The following is a 27,424-nucleotide window of genomic DNA, read 5'->3' on the forward strand; positions in this document are numbered from 1 at the left end:
GGAATGGGATGGAAATATTCATAAAGTTAATGTGCCAGAAACTAAATTGCCTAGAGTTTTACTGAATGCAGCATAAATGAAAGGATGCAATTACTTATTATTGTGCCCAAAGATTACTGGCTGAACATTTGATCACAATACAAGTTGAAATGTACTCAAATTGAATGGTAGGCTTGGTAGCATGTACAGGTGTAGTAAATGTACTACTTTTGAGGTATTTTTTTAGTAGTCTTCAGTATTTTTTTTATACTTTACCTCTACCCCACTGCATCTCAGAGGAAAACAGGACACGTTTTACTCCTATTATATCAGAACTTTAGTTACTTTGTAGATTACAAAACACATAACCACTATAGCCATATTTGTCCATTTGAAAATAGCAAATACAATCTCACAATGTGCTGCAATGTGACGCATTGTGAGATTGTAGATCAGCCTGCAACTGAACAAATGCTAATCATTTTAAACCACAATTAATTCAAACCAGTTGTAGTTAAGTTCTAGCCTACCTAAACATGATTCCTGACTGAAATATCCATATTTAAATGTAATGTAATTTCTAATACCAAGCCTTCCTTAATAGATTTTTACAATTTATTATTTGGAGAAAAACAATATAAAAATACAATCTACCCATATTGATAACATAATCAATCAGCGGTTACATAACCTATCTTGCGTAACCGCTTTCCCACATAGGGTACATTTTTACCTTTAATAATGCATGTAATGTAGCAGAACAGCATCAAACATTAAGAGCTTACATTAGCATAATTTTATAACTTAAATATAATGAAAAACATTTGCCAGTAGACCCAACACATTATTGAACTCTGGGAACACTTGTTTAAATTTCATTTGTGCCTATTTTATTACATTGACTATGTTTTTATTATTTTTTGTAACACCTCAATCATAGACTGCGCTTTCTTCTTTGTGAGCTTGCGGATCTGCTATTTTCCTGCGCAGGGCCATAGAGTAAAGTTACGACAAGAGTTGTAACTCTGTCGCTATGGCATTGGCTCTGGCTGAGCAATTTTTTTTAAATATTTTTTTCCTATTGGTTGATGCGCCTGCGCAGTGCGGGTCGTGTGGTGCTGCTCGTGCTCCGCCATTGAGGGATGGACCCGACCGTGTGATCAGGAGGAGTCAGGGTCAGTAGCTCCTCCACGCTCACACAGCCACTGAGCCGCCGCGGACAACACGTTTTCTACCTCTCAAGTCTCTTATTTGTATGTACTTCTGGATCTTACCCCTTCCTCAACATAACATCCTTCTAACAGCCTCCTCGGTTTATCGGACATCGGGGTCTACTTATTATTTCCAGGGATCGGTCGTTTAATTCAGCCAGCAGCATCCCATTCTCCTGAATAAGTAACGGGGCTCACACACGCACACATACACAGATCCTTTAGCTCTAGCATTATCAGGCTAGGTTAGGCTAACGAGGCTAGCTTGGGCTATCTTCGCCGCTAGCAGCAGCGTTGCCCTGCCCGCCCGGGGGCGGCGGTGTGGTGTTGCCTTGCCTCATTGGCCCCAGCCAGCCTGGTTCGGCTTGGTTTTTGGTTCGTTGATGGATCCGAGGATCGCCTGGTTCCAGCCAGAACAACGGGGACCTGCTAACAACCTGTGGATGCAGATCTGGGAGACCACACAGGGGCTAGGCTATCTGCATGTGAACAACAACAACTACACGTCCTCCTCCGGTGGTTCTGGTTCTTCTCAGTCTGGCCTGAAGTCCAACATCAACGGGACATCTTCGGTTACCCCCTCCATCACCTCCTCATCCTCCTTTGGCAGCAGTAGCAGCAGCAAACACGGAGCTGTCAACTCTACCGGCAGCAGCCACAGTGAAGCCTCCTCCAGGCGGTGTCAGGGGATGTCGACGCCGGGGGGCTCGATGGGGGACAACGGCGAGGTGGTCGTGGAGCAGCTGAAGCAGCAGCGAGACTACATACCGCTGGAAGCCAACAACAACCACAACCTCCACCACCGAGGCGGAGGAGGGGGACTTCAGCATGGCCATGGTGGTGGGGTCGCGGTGGTCTGGAGGGGGGTGTCATCGTCGGACATTGCGGGGGGACAGCAGCACCCCAACAAAAGGAAAAGGGACAATAAGGCCAGCACGTTTGGCTTCAACAGCAGCCTGATCTCCGGCTACGCCTCCTACATCGGCACCCCGTGGAAAGCCAGGAACTACTCAGATGGGATAGTGGGGTAAGGATCTGCTGACATGAAATGTCTGTTTGAAAGTCAGTGCACTGAACACTGGTTTTCAAACTTTTTTACAACAAATGTCCAAGTGGCCGCGGCTCGCGGACCCCCATCTGTAAATGTGTGACAGGGAGCCCCATAACACGGTTTGTGGTGTTAAAATGTAAAGCAAGGGCTTACCGGTAAACTGATTTTGATGCTGCTATATTAGTATATTAACTTCATTTTGCTGGGGACCCTTTTGAAGTTCCTCAAGGACCCCTATGGGTTGAGAACCACTGCTCCAAAAGAAGCTTGATCGAAGTCAGAGCTACTCAAACATTCCCTTTTAAAACGCCTCAAATGTGCTTTCACACATAGGCATGTGTTTGGTCCACACAGTAAAAACCTAACTCATTGTACAAAATGTACACTCAGAGGTACAAATATAAATATGGATCGATAAACACTCAGTATTTGACTGTGTACATTTCAGAACATACATCCAGCTTCACACCTCGGTGTGACGTATTTGTATAAACTTTAATAGCAAAGTGTAGGACAAATAGTGAGTACTCCAGTCACTCCACTAGTTAGGCCACATGCACGTCCATATTTGGCTTGCCAGTGCAATGTCATTGGCGCTGAGCCCTCCTTCACAACGTGCTGGAGTAGTGTGACGTTTTAGTCAATGTGGTGACCACTAGTGTTTCAGCTTCTAGCTGACCCTAGTGATGGAATGTACACGGCTTGTACACTGCCTGGGTTTGCTGTCCAACATGTGTCCTCTCAGCCCATGATTTCTCTTCTAGAAGTCGAAGAATAAAAATAGGATGTAAGATATGAGCATGCCTTATGTCACAGCCAAGACATTACATCAGTACTAGAATGCCCTTCCTTGATTTGGTCCCCACCGTGATTACTAGAAGTACCAAGATAATTATGTCATCTGGTTATTCAAGCAACAAAATGATAACCCAGTGAATATTAATAGTGTTTTTAAGACACATTTGAAGACATTCCATGAGTGATAATCTACTGTGAAGTTAAGCGCTCTCACTTTTTACTTTCAAGTGAACATGTTGGAATACCTTACTTTAATAGGATATGTGATAATGTCCCAAGGCCACAACAGTATTGTTACTTGAATTAAATGAGCAGAGCCAGAGGCAGGTCACAGGTGAAATAGTTGGATGGAACCCGTTTGTCTTTCTGCATGATGATTATCAAGCTCTTTCCAAAATAGCAGATGTACAAGCTCACAGCCTCACACCGCATAACATTGTAGTTCAGAATTTTTTGAATAGTCAAAGTATGACAGAGAGGGAGGGGTATGTAATGTGGTGTGGGAGGTACAAACATTTTATTTATTACCAAACTAAAAGTACTCACATTTTCAGAAAATAGACAGATCTACAAGCTCATAACCTGTCACATTGTAGATCTGCTTTTTCTTCAAACATTAGAAATACACAAAACAAAAGCGACAGAGTAAAAATTGCACGAATGTTAATCTACCGTGTTTCTTGTGTCTAGGTAGCTCAATAAGAAAAGCACTTGTCTCTCTGAATGTCGTGGGATCGAATCCTGGCATAAGTAGTCTCGCGTAGCCAGACAACTATTCCAAAATCTCTGAATTCAGCATAATTTTGAGCAATATGGCTCCCCAATCTGGTTTACAAGAGCATTGTAAAAGATATAGACTTCTTCTTGTTGCTACCCTTTTAATTGGCCATGGCCATTGACATTGCATTGGTCGCTTGAAGTTATATATTTTGAAAACTGCAAATTATTTCAAAGTAATAATCAAGCATGCATGCAAGCCCACAGTAAGGTGGATTTTTTTAAACTGTTAATTGAGGTTCTCGGTGAAAGCATGAAGGAATACGGAGTTTTATCACTTAAGTTTTAAATGTTAAATATAAAAAAAACGAATGTGCACCCAGCCAAACTTTACCCTGTAAGTTGTAAGATATTAACAGTTGTAACTTGTGTTGCTTGCAGCGACACCACAATTTCACAACCCATGAATCCTTAAATTAATTTTTGTCGCATTCCTAAGCCAATAATTTGATGACTGCCGTAGTCTCCAGATCATCATCATTATTGGCTTAGAAATGCAATTATTGGCTTAGTAATCACAAAAAAATCTCCATAAATGAAAGGCTTCATGGGGTGTGTAATTGATAGAAAATAAGTAAATGTTTTGGGTGAACTACTCCTTTAATGTTCATATACAATTTCAATCCCAGCTCATGAGCTACTCAACTATTTGATGCCTTCTGACACACCCCATTTTCATGAACTTGACGATAATGTCCCACATTCTGGGGCCCATTTTTAGCCTGCTAAACTTTTTTTCCCCCTAGGAAAATGTTAATATTCCACAAACAACTTTATCTTATCATCTTGGACTTGCCTACTCTTAGTGTCAGTGAGTGTGGTCTAGTTTTATGTCTGTTTATGAGCTTTTCTACAGGACATCATGTCTGATATCACAATCACTGTAATCACATTCACCTCAGCTGCATGTACAATACTGTAAATAATGTACAGGCTGTGTATTAATTAACTTGTCGTTGGTTCATGCCCCCGCCCACCACCACAACCACACCACCGTGCCATTATAACCCTCATACTGTATCTTCATATGTGTGGGGCTTGGTTTAAAGGCCCTTTAGCTGTTGGATGTGTAGATTTTCCTTCATAATTGTTTTGCACACCCTTTCTGCCTAACAAGTGCAGGCAAGCAATGTACTGAGCCTAGAGCGTACTAGTCTTGGCTTATCCTCATTTATAGTAATATTGAAGGCCTGTGTTTGCATAAGGACATTCCTCAGTGATTATGTCCACTAATACCACAACATGAAGCACATAGACCCCTTTTCCACCGGTTGGTTCCCAATGGGAACCGGTTCAGTTCTTTTTGGTTCTTAGTCCATTTTACCTATATTAAATTGTTTATAGGATCAATATAAGTAAATTAATGTATGATTCACACAGTAGTAGCTTTTTCAGATTTTGTTGCATATTATTATATATTTAAAAATAAGAAATGTAATACAATAAATCACTGTCTTCATGTAAATAATCAACTGGGTAAGTTTCATGGTGCTAACAATCTAATATAGGTATGGTTTTGCACACTCAATTCATAATTAACGTTCCAATTTCATGGATTAAGGAAAATTAACGGAACCGGTTCCCATTGGGAACCAACCGGTGGAAAAGGGGTCATAGAGCCCTGATGATCAGATCAGTTAGGCACTACAACTAGTGGGCCCTCATGTCTTTCTCCTTGATATTCACTAGTACCAGCTATTAATGCTCAGCACAGCAGCTTTGCTTTACTATACTGACTTTACGATACTGATACTTTTCTATACTGACTGCTATCCAGACTCAGAGTCCAGACCATTATCCAATACGTCCATGAGAACTCACAGCCCGCTGTTCTTGAAAGTATTTTTCACTTGTTTTTAATCTCAGGTTCATGGAAGGAGGAACATTTCACTGCCTTGTTATCTGAGACGCATGCTGGGAGAGGGAAGCTAATGGGAACGTGATTACCATCCAAATGTATTTTCCTTTCCAGTACGATTTAACCGACAAATCGTTTATACTCAAGCTTACAGAAAGTCACGTAGGGTATAGGGATTGTCTTTCATTTGCTCTTTCGCTACAGAACTAGAATACAAAACCTTTGCAGCAGGAAGTGAAAAGGGGCGAAGGTAGTAGAGGAAGTAAAGAGTAAAGTAGCTTTTCCTTGGGGAAAGTGAACTTGGTCCTGCGAGGTTGGCTGTCAGAGTGGAGGGAGGCCCCGTCTTCTGCCCATGGAGATTGATTCGTGTCCCATGTTTGTGTGAGCAGCCCGTGGCCCTTCTTTTGAACAACAGTGGCTCAGCCCAGAACGTCCAAATAGGCAAGCGGAGGCCCGCCTCTCGGTGGAAGCGAACCAGTGTTGACATGCTGCACGGCACCTAGCCCTCCCCCTCAAAACAAACCCAGCCCATCTGGGAAAGAAACCAGCGCTCCTTCTTTATGATGTCATTCAGACTCTGTCCAATCAGACGTGGAGCTCCTAAGGGAGTGCTTCCACCTCGTTTACAGTCATGCAAAGCATTTTTCCCCTCAGCTTTTCTTCTCTATATGGGAACAGAATGTCACTGTAAGTTATGACAGCTGTGTGGCGTATTCCTTCTCCTTTGAACCCTGGCTTTCTTCTGTTTATTCATAGAGGCTCTTGTTACTGGTTAGATACCTTTGTCCAAAAAGAAATCTACTTTCAAAGTGGATTCAAACTTAGATGTCCGTTTTAGTTTTAGATTCCCACTGTGAAAATGAAATAACCGTGTTACTTTGTATACAATCTGCAATAGTCCCACTCTCAAAATAAAGCTCATAAAATACATTGACCTGACGTGTGTGTGTGCATGCTCTTTTACATGGACACTTAACACCCGGTTATCCTCATATCGTTGCTGTCGGGTGGAAAATAGCCGATCTACATAAATATGGAGATATACAAGGTTTCTTCCCGACAGTGACAATAATCTTCATGGTATAATGTTTAAAGTGTAAACGCTGTTGCTCAGCCAGGAGCACCAGTAGTTCTTCTGGCATAGACCAGTGTTGAAATGTCCCAGCAGCAGCACTCATAGGATAAGGAAACGTGTGTGGCTGACATGCGATGCTGGCTCATGGCTTTCATGAAGTGACTGTCATGGCACTTTTGTGATAACTCTGTCTGACGGCATCGGAACCACGTGTGTGTGTGAGTGTGTGTGTGTGTGTGTGTGTGGGGGCGGGGGGCTGCTCTTTCTCTCTCTTCTGGCTGTGCACCCCACTGACTGGACCTCCAATTTTTGTTTTTTTACCCTAGTTTCTTACCCTAGTTTCATACAACTAGGTTTTGATGTTCAAGCTCAAAATGTGTCACATAGCAATGTGTTTTAGCTTGTAAATCTGCTATTTTTGGCAAATGCCCCCCCCCCCCCCCCCCCCAGAATAGGCATGACTGGAGTTCAGGTGGTTAAACATTTTGGCAGACTTTGAGGGCTCTCTTTTTCTCTGTGTGTACTCTCATTTTGCATTTTCTCTCCCTCAGTCTCTTATTATTTTGTCTCCACTCTCTCTCTCTCATTCTCTGTTGGCTGTCTGGCTGTCAGCCAAGCTGTGTAAACCTATGAGGTGACGAGGTCTGTCTGCAGTGCACGCTGGGCCCTTTGGACTGTAGGCTCTTTGAATAGCACGTGTGAGTGTCTCTCTGTAACCTAGCCTTCCCATGTGCTGCCAGACAGGAATGTGTTCAACCCCCCTCGCTCCCGTACCAATGGGAATCCTCGAGCCACCAGAGTCCAGACCAATGTAGTCAGCAAAGCTACATACATAGCATTCACAATGATCATCTTATTTCTTGGATTGTTCCTTTTACTTTCATTGACAGTGTGTACTATGCTATGGCATGATGAAGGAATATCACATTTGAGATGGTTTGTGTAACGTGTTCTTTATTAACCTGTAATCTTATAAACATTTCAGTTATTAGCAGCTATTTTCATCATGTTCTGCATCAAGGGAAAAGGAACCGACCGATGCAGTGTAGGACTGCCTGCAACGGTTGACTATATTATTAGCGTGTTTTATACAGTATATATCAACAGTAACACATTGACGTAAAAAAGTTTAATGTTTTTTTTATAATTGACTAAATAGTATATACCGGTAGCTGTAGTATATACTCGCATTGAGTTGCCTAGTGACATGTTGAGCTCACAAATCTGCTATTTTGTTTTAAATTAGTTTGTTTGTTTGACTATTGCACCCCTAATTCAGTGACCTGCCAGGTTATTAAATATATATAACTTTAATAAAAAAACTTTTAACTTCACAAAATAAACTATGGTCAAAATAAAGTGTGCTGGTCTGCCAGCAGTGATGTGTAGATAGGGTTGCCCACCCTGCAGTTCATTGATGAAATATTAATGGATTAGACATCTGAGAGACATTGACACCTCATGCTCAGTTTGCGGTTGACCTCCTTTTTTTAAGGGTTAGGGAAAAAAGGACAGTGTGTACTGTGTTGTACCCCTCCTCACCCCCCCTCCATGATGTCAGGATATACCCTTCCTGGTAGCTGTAAAGACAACAATGTCACATGACACTTCACACCCCTGTATCCTCTTTTAAATGGGCCCTAAGGAATGTACAACATACAGTATGATAATGTAGAACACATTGTCATAGAAATGTATGACATCTTTGTTAGTTATAGAGTACTAGAATTTCGTACGCGCTTCGCGCGCACTCATCCCAGAGCTACTTCGCCACGCACTATGGGAAGAAATAAATGGCGGGAGTTGACTCCACATGTAGTAACGGATGGGTTATTGGAAATGTACCATTGTTTTGTCCTGAATATTTCCACAGCCTAATTACTAAAGGATTGTGACTGGGACAGACATACAGTCTGACATACAATAGGCTACACGTGTGCACAGAGAATAAACAATGACCTATATGGCCAGATTTCTTAAATTAACATAGTTGGATTTTAACAGAAAGACAATGCCATAAATCAGTCAAAGTAAGTGACAGACTCAACAGTAGCACACAGCATGCAAGGCAGCGATGCATGCGTGCCAACATGTTTGTCCAGCTGAGATTTAGTGTCTCCATCTCTCTGTGGAAGAGGTTGCACATGACCTGTACGGCCACACTGAGGTGCTCCAACACAAACACAGACACAAAACAACACCACGCTGTTTGTCCAGTTGACCCAAATCAACACCAATACCTAGCCTGTTTGTCCAAAACACACTATCTGCTCGCCACGTTTCTACTTCGCCACAACCTAATGTTAGTAACAAATGTAGGGGAGAGCCGCCAAGGTTGTAACGCTTCACGGTTGTAACATGGACGTTATCTCTTGATTGGTCAACGCCACCATGACGCCATCGCGTCAGTATGTGTACAGCAAGGAAGTTTGAAGTGTTTACCTTCAAAATGCGTATAATTTTACACCTGGAGTATATGTGTGCTACAATTTTTGTCTTTGGTGTTGGTGAATAAAAATCCACATGGATGTGTTCATGCTTATGTTCTTCATTAGTTTGCATCGTGTTTAGACGGAATTCACATTCATTCTGGTCTGTAAGCAACTGCAAAGAAAACTTGCAAAAGCGGGTCATTTGTAACATGTGTTACAAATGGTCCGCTTCCATTCAATGCCATTATATGTAATATTTACATATTTGACATATTGGCCAATATTATATGTTCTAAAATTGTATTGTATTGTGTAGTGTATTCTAAAAGTAGTTTAGGGTTGTATAAAATTGTACAACTCAATCAATCAAACGTTTGTTTAATCAATGTATTGCCCCATTGAAAAAAAAGAAAAGCCCAAACTGGTACACCCGATACTATTTAATATTTCCCTTATGTTTGATACATTTTCTTATCACATCCATGGTATGAAAACAATGCTAAGGAGTTGCTTCAATGAAATATAATTGCTTTAAGCTGAAAACGGGTTATTAGTTATTATGTGTAGTGTAGTGTAGTCAACATGTTAAGGCTCGCTATAATGACGCCCAGCTGTTATGTAATCGCGCATCTATAAATTCTAAGCGTGTGAGCCGGGAGTGTGTGTGTGTGTGTGTGTGTGTGTATATACATTCCGTCGGTAATTCCCTGTAGGCTTCACGTGAATAATGTTGTGTGCGCGCGTGCGGAGAAATAGTTATTTAATGAATCGCATGTTGGTGTGTGTGTGTGTGTGTGTGTGTGTGGGGGGGGCCTTACAGGCGTGCATGTGCGTGTGTGTGCGCGTGCAGGCGTATGTATACATTAGGGCTGTCACGATTCGCCTAGTCCACGATTCAATTCAATTTTCGATTTGCAGCTCACGATTCGATTCGATGTTCGATTCGCTATCACGATTCGCCTAGTCCACGATTCAATTCAATTTTCGATTTGAAGCTCACGATTTGCTTCGATGTTCGATTAAATTTTTTCAATCTATTTTTTTAAAACCTTCTTTTTCAGCATTGAGGGCTATATTCATTATAATTTAGGCCAATATCTTGGTTTGTAAAGAAAAACACTTGTTTCCCAATAAGTCACATGTATTTTCTATAAATAACAAATCAGAATGAGAATAATAAAAGGTTTAACAACTTTGGGTTTGATGCCCTAACATTTTTTAAATGTTTCTTGAAGATGAGATGACTTGTAACATTCTTGTTAAGCTCTAAGTAAGTAAAAGAAAGAAAAAAAAAAAAGTCAAATAGTATATAGACCCATCTGTTGTTAGTTCAAGTATTAAATACTAATTTAAGTGTTCAATTTCACTTATACACTACCTGGTTATAAATAGCTGCAGTAGGCTACACCATTTTATGCAGTATTTTATACTATTTCTATTTAGTGTACATTTAGTGGATGTGGCTTACATCCGGTCTAAAGCCCACCCACTGTATGCGCTGATTTCCATACACAATCCGTATCCTCCCCTCACCGGATGTTGAATTAACAGTACTAACGGCCATATATTTGACGATCTTTTAGACAAAACGATTTTAACGGGCAACGTTTCACATGTATTATTAGTTTGATACATTTTAGGAGTGAAAACATGTGTGACCTGCATGGCATTTTGTAACGTGGTTCTGCTGTTCTGCAACTCTCATTAAATATTGAAAGCCAGCGTTTTCCACCACTGATAGTGGTCGCATGTCTGCAGCTATGCAGACCGCAACTCCGTGCGTTAATTGTTTTGCACGGGGCGAATTAGCTGAGAGCTTTTCTGTATAAGAATATAGTTGGCTGTGTTGTTGTCTTTGTACCATCGTCGTTGGACAGATCGATTTCTTTGTGATGTCTGCTCGTTTTCTTTTCCACACTTATTTCCGTGTATCATCGTCGTCGCTGTCTACAACAGCACTGGCCATGGTGAAACGCAACAGCCGTCTCGTTCTCTCACTTGTCAACTCCTCTCTGTGTGTGTGTGTGTGTGTGTGTGTGTGACTGACTGTGTGTGTGTGTGGCACTGCTCCGATACAGCTGGATTTTCGTCTCTTTTTTTTCTCCATGCATTCGCATGGGCGGAATGGCCCGGCCGCTCGCGGAAGTAAATTGGCTGTGTGGCGAAAATAGGCAAAGTGATCGGTGTAAGGGTGATATGTTGGCACAATCCGATTAATGTCAAAGAACAATGTTGATGTAACTAAGGGAATCGTCGAGTCATTTTTTTTGTAAATAAAGAGATTTAGATGGAATAAGCGAAATAGCGATCGTATAATCTCTCCTGTTCCTTCTGTCTCTCATCAATGTCCTGCGCGAGGGTCGCCTGCAGACCCAGCTCCCAGCGAGTGCTGCTGCTGCAAGCAGTGAGTGTAGAGTAGGCGTGGCGCAGCATTAGAAGGGCGCAGCAAATACGACATTGAGGGGTAGAAACCATCCCGGGCGCGTGGTTCATGTAACATGTGTGTCACTGTGAAAGACTGGCCCCATTAAGTGAACGTAGTTGGCAACAGAGCTGGTGACGTAAGAGGCAGGGTGTTGCCAGGTTTGCGAATTGTAAGCGAGTTGTAGTGTATGTAAGTAGCGTGGTTTAAAGGGCTTGTTTGTGGGCTGGTTGGGCTTGTTTCTGACCGTGTTGGGGCAGCAGTGATTCCGTGTTCCGTGTAGGAATGTTTCATAAAAGTAATATTTAATAGAGTAAATAAGACACTTGAACGGCTAAAAAATAGCCTATGTCAGTTCGGGGAGCGTTCCGAATTTATTTTGCATATAGAGATGTGTGGTGAAAGTGTGGTTCGGTCGGAGATAGAGCAGAAAGAATGAGTATGGGTACACCTTTTCACTTGTATAGTAGATAGAGAGGAAGTTGAATTTTCACCTTTCCATTTAACTGCATGCGTATCATACCTATTTGGGCATGTCATTAAAGGCTAACATTGTGCTTAAACAGGAGAACATTTGGTGAAACTAGCAGATATATAAGATCATAGCCATGCAGAATATGTATTGTAGTTGCGGTCCATTAGCCCAGTCCCGGATGGATGTAGATTATGTGGGTATATTCAATCTTTAGTACAGAAGTGTTTTGTGGGGTGTTTTCTTTCAGTAGTACAACCTGGGTTCTTAGTAATGCACATGCACCATTAGACCAACAATACCGTAGGTTATATTGACACATAATACAGCTGTTTGTTGTGGGAAAAAGCCAGCCAGAGTGTGTGAGAAGTGCAGCGGTAGTGAATGGGGATGCCTCACAGATGACGCGGGTTTGAAGGTGCCTGTGTTTTGGGACACGCTTTGGAACACCGGGCCTGCATGCGTGCCTGCTTGCTAGCTGCTACTGCACACCGTTTTATTTCTGTCCTTCGCCTGGACGGACTGCAGTATTTATAGACGGCTTCTGTTCGACCAAGGGGCCTTTTAAGCGAGCGGGTTCGCTGGGTTCAACAGAGTGACCCTTTTAGTAAGAACTCTGAAACACTATTTCCGAGTACGAGCCTTTGAATCTGAGGACTGCCATGTGCTACTGGAGCTACTGCAGTCACAGTGACAACCCCACATTTAATGATTAACCCAAGATCACCAGCAATTTACATACAGGATAATGGTGCTATGCAACATGACAAGACATTTATTTCATCCTGTTCAGCCTTTAGCTTTCGATAGTAAGTTACTGTGTGTCTAGATTGTTAACTAAGCTGCAAGTCACAGTGGTGTTCAGTGGCAAAGCTGCACACTAGCATACAGGACAATTGAGACGGCTGCATTGTCAAACTGGCTGCTTGAGGGGATGTCTAGTGCTTGCTTGGATAGTCTGTCCTTTGGTCAAATGGAAAGGTGTGATCTTAACCCATTTTGACCTGAGATCAGATAAAAAAAATATCTTCTACATCCTGACAGTTTTCTGAAAAAGCTATGTTTTGTCAGTCGATTTTTCAAAAATAGCAGGCCTACAAGCTCGTAGCGTGCCACTCGGTGGCGCGCTATGAGCTTGTAGATCTGCTATTTTTCAATAGCTAAAGCATAACATAATGCTAACACCAAAAGGGGTTCCCAGCCAAAATGGGTTTTAAGTAAAAGTATCAATACTGCAGCATATAAAGACTCTGTTACAAAGTACAAAAGTAGAAGTAGAAAGTACTACTGATTATGCGGAATGTCCTGTTTCACAAGTTTTCACTTATATTACACAATATTTGGAAAATAGCAGATCTACAGGCCCACACAATGTATCACGAATCACGATGCAACATATTGTGAGCTTAATCTTAAAATGAAATAGTAACTTTAGTGGTCAAATAATTGTAGTGGAGTAAAAGTACAATATTTGTCTCTGAGATGTAGTGGAGTAAAAGTATCCACCTGTTTCCCAAGGAGCTTACTGGGGCTCCTTTGTGTGTGCTTCACTTCCTCCACACTTCCTATTCTGTTGTCACGGCCAGTGTTGCCATGTCTGCCTATTATAAGCGACCTTTGGCTTAGTTTCTGGTTTTTGGGCTTGTTTCTAAAGTGTAGTTGCTTATTTGGCTTGCTTCCTAATGTTGTTTAAACCAGTGGTTCCCACATTTTTCACGTCAAGGAAAATAGTAGCCTCTTTCGGAACCCTCGGTTACCGTTTCTGAATTTTGGCCGACGGTAGCCCGAGAGTGGTTATTCCACTCTCCATGGGATGCAGATGTACATACCCTCCGTTCACGGAGAGCCGCGCCGCCGTTTGAGATGTTTCAAAGATACATAAAGCGGCTATAGGAGACAACAGAAACGTGGGAGAAACGGCATCGGCGGTTAATGCAACTCAATATCATATCAAAATAACTTCGTTCTTCACTAATCCCTCATTAATATTTTAGTCTAGATTTTATTTGTTGACAAATTTTTCAATATGTTTTAGCCATACTTTTAGTCATCAAAGCTTTGTTTTTATTAGTTTTTTTGTGTTTGTCAGTGAAAAAAGGTAGTCGATTGTTTTTGTCTTAGTTTTAGTCCAAAAAATGAACACTTCCCCATTTCCAGCCCAGAGTTTTCCACTGTGAGTGGGACAGGTGATCAACAACAAACAAGATCTTCAACATGACCACGGGCCAACGGTAGTTCCTTGGCAAATGCCAGGATAAAACTCATTGTCTCTCCTATACATAGTAATACAGTCAAGCCCCTAGCAAGGTAGACATTTGTAGCACATTGTGTATGAATACATGCATCGTCATGATGATGAATGCCTCTGGCTCTAGGTTGACTCATTGAACAATATGTTTGCATTGGGACTATTTGCAGTTCATTCATCTACTATAGTATGTGACTGTTGTTGTTACTAGCACCTCACTATCATAGGCATGGCCAGGGCCCAGCCTCGTTTTTACCAAGTGCTCTCATACACCACTTGTTGTGTGTGTTTATTTAAGTTGGGAGTGTCGTGTACCCTGGAAGATCACGTTAAACTAGTTTACTATGCTTTCTCTTGACCAATCTACTCAACCAAAAGAAATTGCCCACCCCTACCCTAGTAATGGTCTTTAAGCCTTAATCTGTGATTTCTTCACCTGTGGAACCGCAGGAAGATTACAAATGTTACTAAAACATCATCATATAATGTTACATATCTCTGCTGTTGGGAAGAAACCACCTAACTCCAATTCTCTTTGAAAATGAAGATATATTTTTCAGAAAATGAGAAACATAGCATTTTCAGGAAATGAAGAAAACCTTGACAACAAAGCAATATTGCCTCATCAAAGTCGGTTTTGTGACTTTATATAGTGTCAATTATGGGGGGTAGAGGTGGTTGAGTTAGCTGTTTTGCGTGCTTGTGTGTGAGCGTGCGGTGGTGGGGGGCTCCTTTCACACTGTTTCACAAATCACACAGTAGGACTTAAGCATTAAAAGGCCTAACAAAAAAAACTTTGGTTTCCGATTGGCTGTCATTTTTGGGCTGAGTAGGTATGGAATTTATTTTATTTTATTTTATTTTATTTTCGTGGGAAGGATGGGTAGCAAGGAATTTATTTTATTTATTTATTTATTCGTGGGAAGGATGGGTAGCAAGGATCTTTTAAAACTTTCTTTTCCCTATGGCAATGATGGATAGGCTTCTTTTTTAATAACTTCAATATTTGCCTGAAATACCATCTTTTAAATAATGAATGGTTCAAGTACACAAACTGCTGCGCCTCCTCCTGCCTGCAACTCAGTTCATTTGAACTGTGGAATCATGGCAGGTCTAAGACTACATTTGCAAGCCCCCTATTTTATTTAGTTGCGCCTGTGTTTTGGGGTGGCATGAATCTTTCATGCTTGTAAACATTGTGAAATCACGCGTACTTCATTTATTGGCCATCCAGTTTTAGGTAACGGTGGCTACATTGGTGTCAGCAACAACCCACCTAACGTAAAACAACCTCTGCTTTCCAGCTCATGTTTTGATATAAAAAGTTAGAACGTGTTGCTGGCATCAACATAGCTAGCTATAGTGCTAGTGTTTAAAAGACAAAAACATAGCTAACGTTAGCCCCATATGTGCCCTCTCCCTACGCTCATTCTGTAGCTCCGAGCTACAGAATGAGCAGCTACAGAATGAGAGGGCACATATGGGGCTAAGCTTTTTTTTTTATTATATTTTTTATCCCACGATTTTGTAACTCATTTTTCACCCCCTCCGCCAACCTGGGGAGAGCAACGGACTTAACTCATGCTTCCTTCATGCTTGAGTGTCCAAGTTGCTCCTTTACACCTGACAGGGGGGAGTTTCCCTGGTTGGACGTAGCGCGTGGAAGGAACACGTCATTCCAACCAGTTCCTTTCCCCTCCATCAGGCGCCCCGGCCGGCCAGGGGGATGCAGATTACTGGGGCTAAGCTAACGTTAGCTATATAGCTCATACACACTACACAGTATAACATCAACTGAGGGGGGGAGAGTATGTCGGCTGAGATGATAGTCCATTTATCCGCTCGGTCGTGTCTCCCTTCTGCAGACTTAAACCGACACCGGCACGGTTTCACCTCCTTAATTATGTCTTCAAATGTTTTTGTACTCAATCGTATGATCTGTGGCGGTGCTTTGCACGGGCAGAGGACAGACACCGTGCACAGGTCCATGCTGTGTTGTCACTGTTGTGTTGGGTTGGGTTGTGTGTCTCCTCGCGATGACGCATTCCAAAACATTTGCGCACGTGATATTTTAGATGAAAGAGAACTATATTTTGACTTCGCGCGTCCCGATGGTCTCATCAAAGAGAATTTTAATTTTAATAAAGACCTTTTGGGTCTTACTCGGTCGCATTCTGAGCTTTAAAAAAAAAAATCACCAAATGCCAATAAAATAATATGAGTCGCGCATATTTAATAGAGTCGGTCGGCAACCGGAAACCTTTTGTTAGGCCAAATACAAAAATCACTTTATATGAGATTAATCCATGTGCTCCTTTTGAGCGGTAGGTAGCATGGTATCGTAGGCCTCAGCATGCCGATGCGACAGTAAACTGGTTTTCTCACTACTAGCCTACCTAGCAGATGGCCCTGCTACACATGAAGGCACTTCTGCACGACAACCCCCCCCCCCCCCCCCCCCCCCCCCCTCTCTCTCTGTGTTACCGGATTGTGCGAGAGAAAAAGCAACTAGGTCTTACGGCTATCACCATTACAAATTTAAGCTGACGATTAACACACAAATAATTGTGGTTAACAATTGAATTGTGTTTTTTGCATTGAACAATGGAACGTTACAATTTGTATTTCTGTTTGCCTGGTATTCATTTAAAAGTTTGGCTTTGGTATTATACACAAATTGCTCAGGGCAGAGATATGACAAATAACTTAAAGGACCATTCAGTGATTTGGAAAAACCCCGGGCCGCCCTGGTAACAAAATGTGCACATACACGCACTACAGTGGTGGGACACGCGACAGGCCAACAGCACACACACCAAGGCCCGCTCCAGCTCGATCATGATTGGCAGAAACCTATCCTGATTGGATAGGCTGGGCCACCTAGCCAAAAACAAAACCTAAGGTCTTTCCACACCAGGGGTTAACTGGGGACAGGGAGTAACTGGTCAGCACACAGCACATAGTAGGGAAGATTATCCCAACAAAACTAAAAAAGAAGTGATATTTGAATTAAGTGAAATCACTGAATATACCTTTAAATGTACAAAGACATCACACACAATCAATTATTCCATCAAAGCAAACGGCATAAACAATATTAGTTTGCCTCTTCTACAAAAATAAAAAAAAGTTACTGTTGCACATGCCAAGCTGTCATTCTCTTGTATTATATCGTACTTGTATTATTTCCCACCACCAGTAACCTCGCGGCTGACTATTCAGCATATAGCTATCCACCTCGGAGGAATGTCTGGTGCGGCCGGCAGTGTCGGTAAATCAGAGGCAGGCGGGACGTTACCATGTCTATGCTCGGACGTAGAAAAGATTCACACTGTTTACAAGCAACTTTACAGAAAAACCAACCCAACGAACGTCACTTATAATAAACAGACATGGCAACATTGCGAGTCCATCATCGCTCTCTTTCTCTTTCCTTCAATCTGTTCCTTCATTTTTATCCATGTATGTTGTCTTCTATTCTATTCCTCTGGCTCTATGTATCTCTGTCTGTATCTGTCTATCTCTGTATCTGTCTATTTCTGTATCTGTCTCGCTATGTGTCCCTCTCAGTATGTCATTTATCTCTTGTTATCACTCTGCCACTTCTCTCATCACCACCCTCCTCCCTCCCTCAGGACCCACATACAAGATTTATGTAGCTAAAATGTTTAAAAAAACATTATTTATAACAGTATTCCCCCCCCCCCCCAGATCTACACGCTCACAACGCGTTGAATTTGGACGCGTTGTATGTCAGGGGTTAAACCTGTAAAATGTTTTTGATGCTATATTAATATGAACGTATTTGCCTGTGTGTGTGTGTGTGTATGTGCGTTTGCGACCATGCAAACTAGTTGCTTCTTTTTGGGCTTGTCTTTCATAGACCTTTTTTGCTTCTTTCTCTCACACAATCTGGCAACTCTCCCTCTCCTCCAGCCCCAGTATTTACAGTATATTAGCTCATGGTCCTTCCTCCATAGCTCTCCTCTCAGCCTGTCATCTCTCCCCCCTCTGTGGCTGGCTGGCTTCCCACACAAGCCTGTCCTCCTTTATGCTTTCCAGCACTACAAGCCTGGCTTACTAGCAGCCACTGCCTGAGAGACGGCTTCTGTGGGAGGGAGGCAGAACACGCTGAGAGTAGTAGGGGATTACATAACAACCGTATGAATGATATAGGCTGTGGCAGATTAGAGATTATATGATAAACTGTAGTGCCAAGGGTCCATGTCGTTAGACTCATTACTGGCTGGCCTCACAGGCCTGTGCGCAACGGCTCACCTGTAATTCCATTTGAGGAGGAGGTAGCTGTAGTTTCTGTCCTCCCAGCCCTGTTTGACTTCTTGGTGTGACTTAACCACTTATGTCCCAACATCCTTAACAGGCCTGAAATTACCGCAGCATAAACGGCCACGGTATTGATATTGTGAGATTTTACTTGACCGTTGGCTCTGTACTTGGTCTTCTCTTTTTTCCCTCAACACCAAAACTCTTTGGCTAATGTTCTTCTAGGGGTGCTAGGGTTCTAGTGGTTAGTGTAAAAATAAGGGTGAAAAAAGAGTCCCTACAAAGATTTGGCGACCCCCGTAGGGGCCCCAGACCCCCTGTTGAAGACCTGTGTTGTAGTGAATGAAACTGACCCCAAGGGACGGGGAGAAAGACACAAAGTGGCTGTGTTGTCAACATGGCTGCAACTCAATTAGTTTCCGCTCTGAGCAATTATTCTTTTGATGACTTTTCAATGACTGTAATCAAATAGTCTTGTGAGCTTGTAGAGCTGCTATTTTACACATGGCAAAAACAGGGATTGATTACTTTTTTTTAACTTTTAATTATCGATTGTTCAATGAAACCGATTAGTTTGTGTTCGTGTCAGTACGGGCGACCACTATTTGAGATAATCACAATTTCTTTCATATTTTCAAATAATGGCAAAAATAGCTAATTATGCCACATTGCTTACAATATTTTGAAAGTATGAAATGATCAAATATGTCATTTTCTTAATTTTTTTATATGTAAGTGTATTGTATGACAATGAATAAATGTCCAGATGGTGACAGTCCCTAGTTGTTAGGTTTCCCTAACACAGAAATGAAAGCTAGCTATTGGTGCAGAAATGAAACCTAAACTCAGTGGACTGAAGCCACTGATCTCTGATGCTCCAGTATGTCTCCACTAGGGCTTCACCACACAGAATGCAGGCACCCCTCCTGATTCCAATTTCACTTATCCATTTGCAGCTGGTATCTCTGTCTTGTCGATGAAACGATGTGTGTGTGTGTGTGTGTGTGTGTGTCACAAATTCACAATGAACTTAACATTTTAAACATAATTAAAAATGAATTAAAGTTCATTAAAAAATGACATTTGAGGACCCCCTTAGTTGTTATATTGAGTATTGCTAGTTTTCCATATCCACTAAGCAGGAGCAGCACTGTAGTACATCCTTAGTGCTAGCAGAATGAACGTCTTATACCTGCATGTGACCTGTCGCCAGTTGTTATTTCCTGAATCACACATTTCTTTCTTCACCCCCCCCCCCCCCCCCCATTTACAACTCCCCTCTGTGTTTATAGTCCCTGTCACTGCCAACCCCTCTACTGTTTGCTCCACTGAGAATTGCAATTCTGATATCTTTATTACCATTTACCCCATAAAGACAAAACCAATTCGTACCATAATATCATACAGCAGTTGTTCCCAATGTGGGGTCCGGTGACCCCTAGGGGTCCTTGAGGGATCTCCCAACTAAATGATCGTTTGGAACCAAATGGACCCTTATGATGAGTCTGTAATTAACATTGATTATACAATATAAATTGGTCCCAGAGATTAACCTGACTCCGCCAGATTGCGGCATTACTGAGTTCACCAGTTCCCTCCTCCTGCCTGCATCTGGGATTTCTCAGGCAGAAACGATGAACCGGAAGCAGCGGGACAACAATCTGATATCTCTATAACATTTTCAATTTGTAGTCTTGTTAGGTTGTGTTTACATTGCGCTGTGGCACAGCTTCAATATGTCATCAGTCTCGCGTTGATCCCGCCTCTAGCGGCCGCATACGGCTGCATATCGCTCCGTTCTGATTTGGTCCGGAGTACATCGTCTCTGCCTGAGAGACACCAGACTCCCTTCTGGCAGAATGCAAATGTTGTCCAGCAGGGGGAGTGGTTTTACCAGGCTACCCAGAGATAGAAATACTATTAAATGGGGGTCCTTAGGCTAGCCTGTTGCATATCAAACTGGGGATCCTTGAAATTAAAATGGTTGAAAATCACTGCTAGAGCTGTAAAATTCTTCTCTTATGGGGGTCCTTGGCATATCTTTTCAAACGGGGGTCCACAGGCTAATGAGTGTGATTTTGGAGGTCCTTGACATGAAAAAGTTTGGGAACCACTGTTCACTGTTATCAGTTGACAAACATGAATGAAAACCCCTTCCGTGGTGTGCTCTGTGTGTTGCTCCGTGCAAGTATTTCTTCTGGCCCAGTCTGTGCCATTCCAGACAAAAAGACGGAAGCCTCTCCTGGAGGCTGGACATGCATGTGTGTGTGTGTTCCCTCCCTCCCTGATGCTCTTTTGTTGCAGCCTTAAGGCGGCGTACTGCAGACCCTAGAGTGTGTGTGTGTGTGTGTGTGTGTGTGTGTGTGTGGGGAGGGGAAGGCACAGCAGAGTGGGTGTGTTCACGTTGCAGTCTTTATCGCAGTGACTGAGCGTGACGGATACTGTCAGCCAGATCGCCTATCGCTGCAGAGTCGCATTCTGCATGACATGCACACGGTATCGTGCACGGGAGGGCGGGTGGCTGCTTTTGTTGCCTTGTGAGAGTGAACGAAACAACTCAAGCATGCCACGTTCTGGGTGTACCTGTGCATTCGGAAGGACGCCTGAACTGAAGCCTGATTTATACTTTATACTCTATACATTGTGAGCTTATAGGTCGGCTATGTTAAGTCTGCAACGCCAGCATATGAGCAGTTAGAATGAGAATCAACTTATTTTTCATGTAGATGTCTGTGACATTGGTGCAGAGAGACTCATTGATGGCACACACCGATGCACGTGGACTTCAGTGCGAAAGGAACAGAGCAGCGCGACTGACCCAACTGATACAATGAATGAATGGGAGCGTAGATCACATTTATGACTCTACAAATATTGCCCTCGAGGTAATGAGTCACTTTGTGCGTTACGTTCAACATTGTGACGCTAGTGTCACCGCCTCCCCTCCCCAGTCAGTCACTGAGCTGTCTCGCAGTGTCATGCGCTGTCAGCTACGCTCGCATACCTCACCTCACTCAGTCACCACACCTAGAATGCCTCGGAAAAATGAATTGGATGCCTCTGTAGGAGAGCGGGTATATCAGACCGTTCAAACAGGTCGTTTTGATGACACTCTTTGCAGTGGCGTGCACAGACATTTTGTGGGGCAGGTGCTCAAGTGAAAAAAGGGCAACCTTGTGCGGTGTGTGGAGCCTTAATTCAGAATTGATCGATGTCACAATGAATGGCCCACATACTGTACAATGATTAAACCAAAATAAAGTGAACAAACTGTACAAAAGAACTTTCACATTGCTGTCCACTGTCCAGAGGGCAAAATGGAAGGTGCTCTAGCACCACTTAGTGTCTATTAGAGTATATATTAATAGAGACGTCACCAGATTTCTCCTCTCATCCATTTGCATTGAGTTGCTCACCCAGCGCATGAGGTGTTCTTCCGGGTTGGAAACGGTGCATTCTGGGATTGCTTATAGGTCAGACGTGAACGTGCTGAGCCGTTGACTATCATTGCAGTTTCCTCTCGGTGACGTCTCTTTATACTCTTAAGGTCTATATGTGCACGCCCATGACTCTTTGGATCTCGCCGCGACCACGCACTCACGTGGTTCATGTAGCGGCCATGCCTTTATACGCATCACCATATCAGTGTTGCCAGGTTTTATGAGAGATACGAGCAACCAACCAGGTCTATGAACAGGTTTATTGTTTAATGTTTTAGAGCATTTTCATGTCAAAGACCCCCAAATTAATACAGGCCTATTGTTGTATTTGGCTGCGGACCAATATTTTGTGCTCAGCGAAGGACCCCTCCATACATGATTTGTACAGATTTGACACAATTGTTTTGCCAAAGCCCAGCTTTGTGTTTGTGTGTACCCCATAGCGATAATTTGATTGGCTGAGCAACCCATAGCGATTTGATTGGCTGAGCATGGGAAACCGCCAAACCGAAACGTGATTGGCCGGAATCTGATGTATGATGATAAGACTGCTGCTCACTTCACCCCAGTGTGATATTTTTTTCAAGATTATATGAAAATGGAATAGCCGATATTCTTTTACATTAGAACCTCAACGTTGACCCGAATAGGAACAGATATGAGACAAAACTAGAATTATTGCCCAAAGCACCACCAGCTGTTCAAATTCCTGGAATAATTATCAGTGAATATGAAATAATATTTGTTCTTGAAATACCCTTCTCTAGAGACTATGGTCATTAATATGCATTACTGGCCATAAGGTAGATAAAATATGTTTTATGCAGTAATATTCACGTACCTGGGTTCAGTGTATATAGCTAATAATGGCAGGCAATACATGTCATTAAGGTCATGCTTAAGCTTAACACAGAATTATTATACAGAAACAAATACAGAAACAGAATACTTGCCCACAATGGCACAACTTACAAACAATTTAACATTTTCCGTGTTTCTGAAACATTCCATCTATGCTGTGTACACAATTTTGTAAAACTAAGGAAAGCATCTTCACATAAGAGTCATAATCGTCTCTGTCAGGTGGATGTCCAATATACTTTATAGCAGGGGTTTTCAAACGGTGGTCTGCGGAGGTATTGCAGGTGGTCCCTGGCCATGCATTAAAACCCCTAAAGAGAGAGAGAGAGAGAACTTACAGGAGTTCTTAAAATGTATGGTGTGTGTGATATGAAATGTGAGCTTATCATATTCAAACAGGTCAAGACAGGAACATTGGGTCAAGCTCCCTAAATGACATTGTAACCAGCAGGCTGTAATTTGCTGGTGGGGATGTGTCTGTCCATTGATATTTATTTGGCACAGCACTAATGCACAGTGTACTGCACCAACTAACTACTCTAGTCTAGTTGCAATGGCTTGTCAACTAGCTACAGTAGCTTAGCCATGGCTAAAGTACCTTGTCATCCTTAATTATTGGTAATTATGCTGTCTGTAATGATGGCATATATTGTTAGCCCATGTATGTACTTAGACATCTTTATTGATAACAAACCATGTAAAATACATACATTTAGCTTGAGTCCCAAAAGACAAATTTGGTGTCTTCCTGAGGCCAAAAATGAAAAATTTGAAATAATTTATTTAAAAGAAAGAGGATATTTACTCGCGAGACACAACCCATGAAAAATGGTTCTTGACCCACTGTTTGGGAAGCACTGTCTTAGGGCATGGAACGGACTTTCTTCTTGGTGGCCAGTCCGTTACTCCGTTCACAGTTGTTAATAGTTTTGATTTAAAATGTGTCACTTTCACATATTCACACGCTGTCCAGCGGTAGCTTAGAAAACAGACAAATCTGACACAGGAAAAAATAAATAAAATGATATTAGTCTGGCCATGCCAGGCCTCTTTAAGGCACCAACCTTGGTTAGCGAGTGAAGCTAGAGACAGAGAGGCCTTCTGGGAACTGGAAGGTCGCAGGTTCTCCCCTAAGGGTAATGTTTTAAAGTGTCCCTGAGCAAGACACTTAACCCGCAATACCTCCCTCCCTCCCTCCCTCCCATGCACTTCTCCTGACTATTTTAGCAGCCTGAAACTGAAATTACGCCGGGGGAGCAATGGATTGTACCGTTTTGTTTCTGGTCCATAGCTTGGTTCTCAACCCGTTTCAGGCGGTGACACCCCAAAATAATCCTATTTTTCAACTGGGGGACCCCCCCACCCTACCAAGCACTTGGAATCGTAGGAGTTGAGGCATTCCATTTTGAAAATAGCCGATCTACAAGGTCACAAAGCCTCGAGGTGCGAGGTGTTGTGAGCTAGAGAGGGATGAGATAGATTGTAGATTGTTTAATTTATTTGACAATTTGACCCCTTTTTCTTGTATACTATAGATTCATTGTTGATTACTTTTGATGCAGTAATGTTTATATTGTTATTATTACTATTTTAATTTCTTTTTTTTAGGTATTAAAAAGGTTTAATAATATAATAATAATAATGTGGGAACCCCCAGGTTGAGAACCTAGGAGGAGCTGATGATTGAACCAGGAACCTTCCAGCCGTAAATGGTACATTTATATCGTGCCTTTATCCAAGGCACTTTACATAGATTGTGCATTACATCACACACACATTCATAGTTCATACACCGATGGCGGCGGAAACCATGCAAGGCACCAACCAGCACATCAGGAGAAATTAAGGCATACATGGGCAACTGGCGGCCCTGGGGCCACATGCGGCCCCAACCTTCACTTAATGTGTTAAATTGATATCGGAAAATACATTGATTTCAGCGGCTATAATTCCAAACATGCAAATATGGCCCACTTTAATTAGGCCTACTTCAGTCTAAATTATTAGCGTAATGAGTAGTATTAAAATGTTATTGATTAATTATATAAGGTTAACATGGAGTGAGTGTGGAACTATAGTGGCCCTCTAGAGTGAGTGTGGAACTATAGTGGCCCTCTGGAGTAAGTGTGGAACTACGTATAGTGGCCCTCTGGAGTGAGTGTGAACTATAGTGGCCCTCTCCATCATCAAAGTTGCCCATCTCTGAATTAGGGGTTCAGTGTCTTGCTCAAGGACACTTCGACACTAACTCTGAGGGAGCCCGGGTTCGAACTGGCAACCTTGCGGTTACCATCCAGTCACTCTAGTCTACCCCTGAGCTACCGCCGCCACCGCCGTCTCTACTTCATGCCACCCCGTAAACGTTCTAAAAGTTAAACACACACGGCAAAGTGCCTTGCTCAAGGGTGCATTGCACTGTAGGTGGAGGTGGTTGTACTGTGCGTTTACTTTTCCCAGACTCCGCCCGGGGATCGAATCTCCTGTGACCTTTTTACGCCTAATTTATGCTTTGTCGCCATACATAAGTATAAATTAAACATAAAGCATTAATTAGGCATTGCCCTCCTGGGTTGGGTTTCAGTGACCTGCGGAAGCATAGAGGTGAAACCTGCATGGTCACCTTCACGTGTTGGGCAAACACACGCACGCATGCGCGCTCACACGTCACACACACACACACACACACACACACACACACACACACACACACGACACACACATACACACACACACACACGACACACACATACACACACACACAAACACACTGTAAAGGCTTTTTGGGATGACGAAGTCTATAGATCATCTATCAATGTTTTCGGAGAAATCGTTCAAAAGGGTCAACATGCAAGAACAAATGTTAAATAAAAATACTACGTTGGATTATGTTGAGATATATGGGCCAACAACATTTCAATATCATGTGTCCCTAGTTTTAGAATAAAGAGGCATTGTTTTTCAAATTCACTGTTTACATGACACGTGTTTTCCAGAATGGACATTTTTTAATGCAGATACAGAAAGGAAAATAGCAGTTTCTTCTCCCTCCACTGTCTGTCTGCCAAAGGGACGGGAAGGAGCATCGCTGCAAGCCTGCTATTGTCCTGATTATATGTTTTACACAGCTGTTTGTGTGCATATATAATACTTTGCACGTGTGTGTCTGTGTGACTGTGTGTGTGTGTTTGTGTAGACCTGCTTAGATGGAAGGGTCAGTGCATGTGGGCAGAATGACCTGCTAATGTTGACTCTCCATCAGAACATGATGTTTTACACATTACAGCCGTGCACTAGGGCACCCATTAGGAAACCCCTATAGGAATCGTTATAGGGAACCGTTAAGGAATCAGAATTGTTACAATCCTAAAGGGTCGCAATCCTGAATCCTATGCATTTTGGGGGTCTTGCTCTGCTGTCACAATTATTATAATCGCAATTATTTGAGATAGCGCTAGATGGATTTCTTTTTTTGTAAAAATGTCCCAGAGATTGAAATGGCTTTAAATGGGGGTCAGTAGCTAATACTGGGGGTCCTTGAAATTAAATCACTGCTAGATCCATAAAAACACACAGCTGCTGTATTGAGGCAAATTAGTTTCAAAACTGTAAATATTCAGAATTACCTATGCTATTGAAAAATATATAACACAACAAACCTGATCAATGAGTGTGAAGTGAGTAAGTTCAAGTTGGTAAAAGAAATAAAATGGGTCAGTTATTCTCATAACCTACGGTTGTGGAACTTTGTTGACTATTATTCTGGGGTGGTTATGTTCTATGTTTTGAGTAATATCACTTGATCAATCCTGATTTTAACATTCCAGACTAGAAAATCAGTAATAAAAAGTATATCAGATATAGAGAGACTTAAATATGTGCTGGATCGGATTGGTATAGGATCTGTATCGAATCGGTTTTGCTGATGGTTGATCGGTATCGGATCGAGAGTGGTAAAAGTGTGATCGAGGCATCCCTAATTTACTGAGAACGAAACCGACACTCAACTCGGTATAACTGAGGCTTTTAATTTGGGTCGTTTTGTGTCCCGAGTTCCAGTTGCACATGAATGTTTTTGTAACTTGTTTTCCTTTTTACTCCTCCTCCTGACCTGCATGTCAGCAGTTCTTTTGAGAGCCACGACTTTGACCACTCGCGTTCCTCTCTGTGATCCTGTCCGTATGTTCAGAGTAGAGACAGAGAGGAAGCCACAGTGTCTCAATTAGCTGGAAGTTGCTAGATGTGTAGATATTATTTGGGACCCTCGTCTGAAATTATAATTTGTGCCAGGGACTCCCGTACCAGTTGGAATATTTCAAAAATATTCCACATTTTGCACTTTTTCCCCCTCCAAGATGTTTTCACAGATTGGGTGCTTGTATAGGTCTGAAGTGCTCATGTGCCTAGTCCCTTCTTTTGGATTCATTTTTCATAGACCTAGTTGCTTATCTCTCTTGCAAAACCCGGCAACATGTCTTGCTGACAGCTTGTGAATATAGTACGCAGACACAAGTATACA

General features: G+C 42.3%; 1 protein-coding gene across 1 annotated transcript in view; it reads left to right on the forward strand.

Annotated features, from left to right (window-relative positions):
* Positions 1-1,165: 1,165 nt before the first annotated feature.
* tent4b (terminal nucleotidyltransferase 4B) overlaps positions 1,166-27,424 on the forward strand; it is a 58,774-nt gene continuing 32,515 nt past the window's right edge. Inside the window, exon 1 of the mRNA XM_080766711.1 lies at positions 1,166-2,217. Within this exon, the coding sequence (XP_080622837.1) occupies positions 1,574-2,217 (644 nt within the window). The 5' untranslated portion in view covers positions 1,166-1,573. The remainder of the gene's footprint in view (positions 2,218-27,424) is intronic.

This window comes from Protomyctophum bolini, assembly GCF_963924005.1.
Source record: "Protomyctophum bolini genome assembly, chromosome: 1".
Lineage (NCBI taxonomy): Eukaryota > Metazoa > Chordata > Actinopteri > Myctophiformes > Myctophidae > Protomyctophum > Protomyctophum bolini.